The sequence below is a fragment of the Belonocnema kinseyi genome, chromosome 8 (genome assembly GCF_010883055.1).
Source record: "Belonocnema kinseyi isolate 2016_QV_RU_SX_M_011 chromosome 8, B_treatae_v1, whole genome shotgun sequence".
Taxonomy (NCBI): Eukaryota; Metazoa; Arthropoda; class Insecta; order Hymenoptera; family Cynipidae; genus Belonocnema; species Belonocnema kinseyi.
The window spans coordinates 77242920-77253893 of record NC_046664.1 but is presented as its reverse complement, the minus strand read 5'-3'; the positions used below and the strand labels follow the sequence as shown (position 1 = coordinate 77253893).

Below are 10974 nucleotides of genomic sequence, written 5' to 3'. Positions count from 1 at the left end.
TTTCAGAATGCCCAAAAATATTTAAAAATCTTTGAGATCCTTTAAAATTCGTTAAAAGCTCTTGAAAATTTTAAAAATTCTCTAGAATCTATTTAAATCCTTTGCATTCCATCCAAAGCATTTAATCTTTTTAAAATTCCCTGAAATATATATAAAATGCCCTGAAATCTTTAAAATCCTGGAAAATCCCTTCAAATTTTTAAAAGCCATTCAATGTTTCTTCGAAACTCGAAATTTCTTGAAATTTATAAAAATGCCCTAAAATCTTTAAAACTCCTTCACAATACATTTCAAATTCCGTATGAACTTTTAAAATACCCAAATTATTTCAAATGCTTTGAAATATTGTAAAGCTCTTGAAATTTTCTTGGAATCATTAAAAATGCCCTAAAATATTTAAAAATCCTTTGTGATCCATTCAAATGATTAAAATCTATTAATAATTCCTTGGAATCTTAAAAAATGTTCTATAAATGGTTAGTACCTTGAAATCCCTTTAATTCATTAAAATCAATTTGAAATTCCGTGAGATATTTAAAAATACCCAATCATATTTAGAAACTTTTAAAATCTTTTGAAACCTTTTAAAAACTTTTTAAAGAGCTTGAAAATTTCTTGGGATTTTTAAACATGCTCTCAAATCCTTAAAATTCTTTGAAATCCCTTCAAATTATTGAAATCTGTTTAAAGTTCCGTGAAAAACTTTAAAGTACCCAAAAATATTTAAATTCTTTAAAATCTTTTAACTAGTTTTGAAGCTTTTTAGAATCCTTAAAAATTCCTGGAAATCGTTAAAAATGGAATAAAATTTTCAAAACACCTTAACAATACATTGAAATGATTAAAATCTAAGAAAACTTAATTGAAGTATTTAGAATTGCCCTACATTTTTTGCAATTCTTTGAAATCCCTTTAACGGACCTAAAATCTATTAAAATTCTTTGCAATCCTTTCAAATCATTTAATTTTTTTTTTAATTCCATGGAATCTATAATAATGTACTTAACTCTTTAAAAGTCCTTGAAATTTCTTTAAATTGATGAAATCTATTTAGAATTCCGTGATTATTTTTAAATAATCCAATCGGATCTTTTGAAGATGTTTGCTAAATAAGTCTTTCCGAAAAAAATGAGCATCGCCCATCTGTCAGATACATATCACATGGCCAAGATTGATGTGAATTTACAAACCGTTCAAACGTATGGTTTGTAAATGGCTTTCAAAATTCAAAATTTACATCTAATCAATAATCCCTGCAAATTTAAATAATAATTGAAATAAGAAAAAAATGTCAGCTTTAATCGTAGCACATGATCTTCACATAATGATGGTGGAACTTTCCGTGGAAAAAGTTAGTCACACCTTCATGGTATTCAAACATCTCTTATAGCCTCTTTCTTTGAATTGCCTTTTTAAAAAAAAGTTATGATATTCTTCAAGTTTTTCAAACAATTCTTGATTAAAAAATTAATTTAAAAGTAAGAGAAAAAGGTTTTCTTTGTAGCTTTACGTGCCAAGAACAAGTGTTTTTGACAGCGCTTTGATGAAAAAGACGAGGGTTATGTTCCGGATGTTGGACGACGAGTGGATGGCATTGTACCCACATCGTAGTGATTATCGGCCATATCGGGGATCAAATTATGAAAGTGAGCCCTTTTATGGTGGAAAATCGATCGTATTTTCAATCCCCGAAGCGAGCTTGCAGAAAAGGATGACAAATGTCGACCTACAGATGCACATAATCAAAGAAGTTTCCAGATATTTCGAGATGCATCCTTCGCAGAATGTAGGTTTCGTGATCGTTAAGCTTGACAAGTTGTTCAATGGTATTATAAAGGAATTGAGAGAGCGGAAAGAGCTTGCTCCGTATCTGAATTTTCACGAACGAGAACCTATTTCCAGGTAAAATTTCAGTATATTCGTAAATAAATATTGTCAGAATTATTTAGAAGATATTGAATGTTGTTGGTATTCTGTTCCAATTCATGGAACCAATAGTTGGTTTTAGTATAAAAAATAAAAACCAACATCTTTTAATTCAATTCCTACCAAGTCGAGATAAATTGACGTCAGCTAATTACAAATTTGGTTTTAAAAATTAGAGGATTCAAGGAAGAAATGGTACCAAACTTGTTAGTAGAGTTCTTAAGAAGGTTTTGAATTTTAAGAAATGATTCTAAGGCTCGTTACGGAAATAAAAACAGATTTTGCAGTAGGGCTCTTCATAAATAATATCACAAGCATAAAATTACAAAAAAATGTGCTTTTAAAAATATTTATTTTTTCGGAAGAAAAAAATTTCTAGTATTAGCTAGAAACAACAATACCCAGTACTTCCACATTGTCTGAATTTCTTCCTTATGGTCGACTTGACAACAAAATATTCAAGAGATTATCTTAATTTTGTACTGCTCATTTAAAAATGAAATTATATTTCAATATACTAATCTTAATATAAAATTTTAGCAATAATATGATTTTTTATACATGCATTATAGAACAACAAACAACTTTATTAGGCATCTATCAATACGTCTCGAAATTCTCCATCCAAAGAAAGAATTCTGCATTGATTAATGTGCACAAAATTGCATTATTGCGAAAAACACCCAAAAGGTTAATTTTTCTAGGAATCCAATTTCATCTTTGAATTCGTCGTAAAAATTTAAGTAAAAATTCCTTTTTTTAAGGAATATGCTATTTTATGCCAATTAATTTGTTTTTCTTAACAAATTAATTTGTGATGATTTTTATTAATTTATTATATTAATATTTAAGTCAATATCGAAGGCTAACGAGGGCGTACTAGGTATTGTCGATTTTAGCTTAAATTCATACATAATTTTTTTTCCAAAGGAACAGATATTGCCAAGAAAACCTTAAATTTTCAAAATTTCGATTTTTTGGACCATCCTAGTACACAGTATACTAAAGAGCACTTTTCTGAACAAAATCGCTCGTGTAATGGATAATTTTTTATTTCAGCAAAAGTTAAATTTTTTGGTCTTATCATTTTAATTGATTATAATTGTTAATTATGTACAAAAATTTTTTTTAAATTAAACATTTCGACCTTCTTTACACAAAAAGTCTAATTTTTTAAGGAATCAACTGAAAATCTCTTACTAATGGCTTGTTCTTGTTATACTTTTCAATGGAAAAATTTAATTATTTGAAGAACTTTTGTAATTTTGTTGATTTAATTTGTTAAATAATTAATAGTTACTGTTAATATGAAAATAAATGACAGCAAAAACTGGCAGGGCATTTTTATTTGATTCTGTATAGACAATTTTGACAATTCGAGAGAACAATGTGTCAAATAAAAACAGGTAAAAATATGCATTTGTTTATATAAATTGTTTAAATAATTAAAATTCGATGTCAATTTTGAAAAATATGATAACAAATAATCATTGGTAAGATATTTTGAGTTGATTGGTTAATTAAAAAAAGACTATTCATAGAAAAAAAAAACGAAATGTACTTTTGTTCATAATAATTATGTAAACAAATTATTTTTTTATTTTAAATTATAAAATATGATAGCAGAGAATCATTGAAAAGAAGTGTTCACTTTATGCTACGAAAAAATGAGTCTCTTCATTCAAACATTTAAACAGTGTATTTTATTACAAATGTTGATCAAAAATTGGAAAAGAGCAGCTTTTTTTAACTTTTCATAATCCTAAATAAATTTTATATTATACAAGTATTATAAATTCCAACAAATAATTATTGCAAACTCAGAAAAAATAAATTTGGTTAACTCATTTGTTTATAACATTAAAAACAATTTTCAATTAACTATCTAGCGATTTTTGTCAAAAAATATGCTTTTAGGCACACAGTGGAATGCCACCTCTACAAATGATTTTCAATTTCCGGTTTTCTCCCGGATATTTCTTTTATTTTTCTGCTCAGAATTTTTATTCCTTCAGAAAAGAACCTGATCCAACTCAAAATTATAATTTTTTTTAATTCCCTGCTCCAAGTCAAGTTTGGGATTCTTTTTGAAAATTAATTATTTCAAATAATAAATATAAATAAATTCTAAATATTATTATAATAATCCAAACTGTGAGGTTCCAATTGATTTCGATATCGATACTAAATTTTTGTATTTTAACAGGTTATTGAGTAAACAATTATATAGTGTGAAAATAAGCAAAACCAGTTATTTCGTAATTACAAAATTTACAGTTGCAAAATTGCAAACAAATAAAATATTCCCAAATAATCGAAAAATGCATTTCTCTAGAAGAAAAATAATTGTATGATTCTTTTATTTAGATTCCAGAGTTTGCAAGAAAGTTTGGATTGAATCCAATCCAAAAATATGCTTTTTGCTAATTATAAAAAAGTCTGAATAGAAAAAAGATTTCTTAAAAATTTATTACTTTTTTATAGCTCACTTGCACAAACATTAAAACAATTTTTTAATTCTTCAGATTCTGAAATTTTTCTGCTTCGGAATTTTTTATTTTTGAATATTCTGTAATTATGGTAGGATTATATTTATAATAATGAGATATTACCAGAAATTTTCAAATTCGGTAATAATAAAAACTTTCGGAAATTTCTCTATCCAGAAATTTCACATTGCCGGTCATTTTAAAACTTTGAGAATTTCCTCATTCGAACATTTTCGTTTTTGGGAATTTTATTTTTTGGAATTTTAAAGACGTATTGATAATAACCGATTCTAATTGTTTTCACTTTTCGGACGCTAACCGACAAGATTTGTTTCTCTAAGCTCAAAAAAAGAATTTTTTTTAGGACGAGTGAAAAACGCTAAAATAAATTCCTGACAATGTAAAATTCAAGACTAATAAAATATTAAAAATAGAAAATTCCTGAAATGATAAAATTTTCCAACATTAGAAAATTTCTGAAATTTAAAAATGGAAAAAATTCTGTTTTTTATCAATATTTTTTATTAATTAAGAATACAATAATTAAATATTTTGATCAGACAAATTTATTTTTAGGTTAAGTTATTTTTATACTATAGCTTTATTCTTTTATTATTTTATTGTTAATAAATAAATCCTTTTTATCAAAAACAATTTTTTTTAATGTCTTCATTTCGAAATTTTATAACACAGAAACTTTCTGTCTGTAATTTTGAAATACAGTAATATTATAAACTCACGGAAGATTTTATTATTCAAGAATTTTTAAATCCGGTAATTTTTAATCAGTTTGAGAATTTTGTATTAAAAAAAATTTTTTTTCAAGAACTTTACAGAGTCGGGAAATTCATTGTTTGCAATTATTAAGTCGTCCTATTAGTTTAAGCACTTTCATTTTCATAATACCAATCATCTGTAAAATCAATTTTATTGCTAAAACTTATTTTGGTTACCTACAGAAAAAATATTAAATTAACTCGTAAAAAAATTTAATTTAATGTAAAAATAAAACAAATTTTTTTTGTCAACGAAGTTTTTATTGTACTTAAAGAACCTATGGAAATCTATATTTTCTTAACTAAACAAATTAGTAGCCAAAAATAAAAAATAAACATTATGTACAGATCCGGTTTGTATCGGTCTGCCAAAAAATCCAATTCAATTACATTTTTAAATAAGTAAAATTTCTTACCAAATAATTTTCTGATTTTTTATAAACAGTAACCCAAACGTACCTGAAACAGAAAAAAAATTCATTAGCATGTATTCGATAGTAAATCCAAGTAGTTATCTCGTTTAGGAAATTTAATTGAATTTATTAATTGTTCTGTATATATCAAAAATAATTCAATAAATATTCTTTCAACAAATTTTATAAACAATTGAGAAACCCCAAAGTATTTTTCAAATGCTGTGAAAATTCCAGAGAAATTATGACACCAAAAGGAACAATCTGGGAATATTTCTAGAAAATGAAAAGCTCTTTTTTAGACCACTCTAATAAAAAACACTTTAGATATTCATTTTAGTTCAATCGAATAAAAAATAATGGCAACTGAATCAAATCTCTGGAAAATTTTAATTTTTCCTGGTGTACTAAATTTCTGGCCTTTTCCTGGTTTTCCCGGTCAGATAAACACCCTGATTAATGTACTAATAGTTTGTGACGGTAATGAAGATGAACTAAAATTTAAAAAAAATTAATCTTAGATCAATGAAAGAAACATTTCCGGTCCTCAACGATAACTCCGAGGAAACCGGATCTAAAATTAACCTTTATGTACGCATAAGCTACTTTGGAAAATCCATTATAACGGAAATAGCGACACCGGAAGCCGTAGCGGAAACCTTCTACGTTCAGGAAGAGACTAATGAGATGTATCCTTATCAATGTCGCGAATTGAAACCCGAAGAAATTGAATGTGGTTTTTGGGAAAGTGTTACTGTTATCCCACCAACGAAACCCCAGAACCTCAAATGCGATTGTCAAAATGAAAAGACTAAGGAATTGCTTGAAATGCAAAGAAACGCTGATAATAAAAATGAGGATGTCCCGACGAAGGATGCAGGTACTATAAAGGAAACAAAAGATGATGATAAAGAAAAAGAAGAAGAAAACGGAACGGACAAAGGAAAAATTAATGAAAAAGGAAAACGCAGAGGAAAGATTAAAAGTAAAGTTTCTGATGAGGATGACCAAATTAGGAATGACAATACCGAAATGAGTGATTTCAGCAACGATGAAAAAGTATGGTTATAAGTAACCATTTGTGTGGTAAAATTAATCATAAAGTAGTCAAGTTATAAACATGGGATCTCCAGATATCAGATTTATCTTGAAATATTAGTATAAATAATAAATTGAAAAGAAAGTGCTAATTAGCCTATGGATAAGAGCCTATAATTTTTAGCCTGTGATTAGTATTATAAACAAACTAACAATTTTATAGGATGTAACTTATTAATTTCCTTTGAAACTTTTCTAAAAAAACTGTTTATTATTAGTTATTTTATGGTTGATTTATGCACATTTACAACTGCTTTAAGATCTAATTATTTGCATAGCTCTAAATTTTTCTTTACAACCGACTGTTCCTATTATCAAGATATACGACTCAGTTATAAAGATTTTTTTTCTGAATTTATAGTTGTAATAAATATTGTATAAACCATTTTAATAGAATTTTAGATTAAGTCCTATCACGTTTTCTTGAAAGTCTAGCACTTCGGAGGGTCGTAACAATGTAGACACTCTATGGTTACGTGTAACCATATTTTTTGTCAAAGTAGGTCACTGCTATAAATTGCTTAATATAGGTATAAAAAAGAGTTAATGTAATTTATAACTTGAGCCATCAATATGCTTTCTTTAGATTAAGATATTGATTGCAATATCTTATTATATTTTCTTTCAATACTAAAGATCAATTTTATTACAGAAAAAGGAAAAGGGAAATAAAGAAAAGGACGGGGCTGGTAAAGAAAAACTAAAAGATGATAACGGAAAGGGAAAGGAAGATAAAGGAAAGGTGGATAAACAAAAAGGAAATGAAAATGAAAAAAGAAAGGATGAAGGAAAACGAAATGAAGAAAAGAAGCAAATAGAAGATCGAAGAAAACCAAAAGATGAAGCAAACGGAAGAAAAGAAACAAGTTTATTTGACCCAGAAAGAATCAGAAGATTAAGAAGACGTCATGCTGGTCCTTGTACAGTAGGAATCTCAGGAAAAAAACTTACATGTCTTCCTGCCCCACTCTCGGAACATAAAAAATACTGTCCTAATCTAATACTAACACCTTGTATAGTACCATCTTGTCAATTGTCGCCTTGTCCACTCCCATTTTGTTGTCCTCCCATAAATTGTAATCTTTGTCAAGAAAGCTCTACATTCGGGTGTTGTTGAATGTAATTAATGTCTGTAAACAAGCTAACACATGAACACACCTTGAAAAATAAAAATAAATAAACTAAATTAAAGGGACCGCAATTCTGAAAAATACGAGGATCCACTCAATTCTGTCGGTGCACTGACAATATTATTTAAGATAGATTTGAATTTGGTTGGATTTGGTTTATAACGAAATGTTTAGGATTTGTAAACACGGAGAGAGTTGGCTTAAGATTTTCAGTTAAGTAATCTGTCTAGGTCATCTTGTTGGTCAATTCAAAGCTAGTGTCCAACGGTGAAGTTAGAAACTGTTTGGGTTAGTCAAACCACGAAGAGGAAAAGTTTATCCTTGATCAACCCTATTCGAGGTGCACTTTAGATGGTTTGATTTAAATTCGTGGATCAGAGCTGATTAAAGCAGGTGTCTGAAAATATCACATCAATAAGTTCTTTAATAGTTCTGCCAACGTTCTTATTCAGAATAAACTTTTTATTATATTTAATATGATAAAAATGCACGATAAATCAATTGCAACATTGTGGAATAGAAAGATATAAAAGGACTGTGCCAACAAATCCCCTGCGAAATGGATTAGCTAATACAGCTAAGTAGCCTATGAGATGAATCTTATAAGTAATCGGTATAAAGAAAGAACAAAAGGGTAACATAAAATGTTTTGTGAAAATCTGGATGTTTCACATTTTAGGTTGTTTGATATAATTTAATATGGCTATTTTTCTGAAGAAAATTGAAGTTGTCGAGGAATGTTATGCTGTATGAGGTACCAACAACAAAAGTATCAAAATATTTGACATGGTACAAGTAGACTTCTGAGCCGGTTATATTACTTTGAGAACGCTAATGAGAATGAGAATATTACCGAGAATATGACCGAGAAATAAATTCTCTGAGAATTTAAAAGAATTTATTTTCATTGATAGAAAATTGCATTTTTTGGTTGACTTGCAACGATTTTTTAATGTTGAAAACACATTTTAAGTATATAATAAGCATCCGCCCCAGTATTTGAAATGGAGAACACTTTTACAAGAAAGTATTGATATTACTAGCTCCAGATGAATTTGAATGCATATAATAGGTTATGTTGGCGCTGAACCTGCTTATATTTTAATAAAAAAAGAATTAAATTAATAAAATGAAAGAAAAGAATTTTGAAACCAAAAAGACGAATTGCCAAAAAATAAAGATTTTTCACTAAAAAAATAACTAAAAGTTCACATAAATTATTGAACCTTCAACTCAGAAATAAAATACGACTTTTCAACAAAAAATTTATTTTCCACGAAACTGATGCATGTGTACCCAACAAAAATGAAATTTCAGACTCAAAAATTATGTTTTGACCAAAGAAGGCGAATTTTCAACTAAAAAAGACCAATCTTAAAAAAATGAGAAAGGTACATTTTCTGTTAAAAAAGGATTAATTTTCAAAAAAATAATTAAACAAACAAATTAGTTGAATACTCAAGCAAAGAAGAATGATTTTAATCAAAAAGTCGTATTTTTAGTTTTAAAGAAGAATTAAAGTTCTTCTAGAAACAGATGAAGTTTTAAATCAAGAAGATACATTTTCAACAAAAAAAGTTAAATTTTCTTTTTCGAAAGATTTCAGTTGACTTTTCACGATCAAAATATGAATTTCCAAACAATAACAAAATAATTTTCTACGAAAAAATTGAATTTTTTATCCAAAAAGACGCATTTTCAACCAAAAAGGATGACTTTTTAACATAATTGTTAAATTCTCTACCAAATAGTTTAATTTTTGTCAACAAAAAAAAGATTAAATTTCTCTTGAAGCAGAAGAATGTTTAATTACAAACAAAAGTTTGGTTTTTATCCATAAAAGATTCTAGTTGATTGCAAGGGCAGAAATTGCATTTTTTAACCAAAAAATCAGTTTCTACGAAAAAAATTGAATTTTCAATCTAAAAAGACGAATTTTTTTAACCAGAAAGTATGCATTTAAAAAAAAGAGTTGAATTTTCTACCAAATAGTTCCATTTTTATTCCAAGAAAATTAAATTTCGTACTAAACACCAAATATTACCAAATATTACATTTAAACAGTCGACTTTTCAACCAAAAATTATGACTTAACAAAATTCTTGATTTTTTATTCAAAGAAGTTTTCAGTTTACTTTCTAACACGAAAATAAGAATGGTAAAAAATTTGCAACCAAATTAGATGTCTTTCAAAGAAAATTATTAAATTTGCAACTAAATAATCAAACTTATAATTAGCAGGCTAATCATAAGACGAAAGTTGCAAATTTTGAAAATTCCAATCTTAAAATATTTCATTTTTTAAGCTTTTTAACTTGTCCTATTTTCAGAATTTTATTTCTAAACTATTCAGATTCGAGATTCTTCAATAAAAATTAGATTGTTAAATTGTCAAGGCTTTGAAATAGAAATGATAAAATTTCAATTCCTTTCTAATAAAATTGCCCGTTAAAAAAATTGTAATCTGAAATTTTTCAATTTGGAGCTTATTTAATTAGAAATAATACAGTTTTAATTCCTTTGAATTTTAAATGATCGAGTTTTCTAAATTTGCCATTCTTATATTTAAAATAAAATTGTTTCATTTTATAAGCTTTACATTAGTAGGGGTATAGTTTCAAATATATTAAAATACATATAACCGTTCAAAGATTATCTTTGAACCGTTGACATAACGTGAACAACAAAAATGTTGTAAAAAATCATAAATTCTTAAATTCTCTTGAATTCTTTTAAATTCTCTTGAATTCTTTTAAATTCTCGTAAATTCTGTCATATTCTCGGTTATATAACCTGAAGTTAAATTCTCGAGAATTTAAGAACTCTAGGTACAAGAAAACAGCGAAGAAGTCTACCCTATTGAGTATTCTATGGCTGTGAACACTCAATGCTTTCTAAATGAAGGATCATAGACGCCATTTAGCGTATACTCAGATCCCTAAGATAAGATAAATCATGACGTCACATTCCTTCCAGATAGGTTTTAGATAATTAACTTGAAAAAGTAAAGGAGATGAAGAAAGCAATCATTTCTGTTTGTTTTTTCATTGCTTTATTCATGAAAGTTTGGTTCAAGAAGAAATTGAAGGTCGTATAAACAGTTAATTTGCATTTTATTCGAACCACATTAAAATAACTCCAA

At 27.2% G+C, this 10974-nt stretch overlaps 1 protein-coding gene across 3 annotated transcripts; it reads left to right on the top strand.

Annotated features, from left to right (window-relative positions):
* Positions 1–1166: 1166 nt before the first annotated feature.
* Positions 1167–7888, top strand: LOC117178081. 3 transcript variants are annotated; one of them, XM_033369312.1, is made up of 4 exons: positions 1167–1351; positions 1505–1902; positions 6126–6663; positions 7355–7888. In XM_033369312.1, the coding sequence occupies exons 1-4, from the start codon at positions 1289–1291 to the stop codon at positions 7817–7819; spliced, it is 1464 nt and encodes a 487-aa protein (XP_033225203.1). In that variant the 5' UTR covers positions 1167–1288; the 3' UTR covers positions 7820–7888. The 3 variants fall into 3 exon arrangements, with proteins under 3 accessions (XP_033225203.1, XP_033225202.1, XP_033225204.1); XM_033369311.1 differs by having other exon boundaries at positions 1167–1369; XM_033369313.1 differs by having other exon boundaries at positions 1269–1351; positions 1492–1902.
* The last annotated feature ends 3086 nt before the right edge of the window (positions 7889–10974 follow it).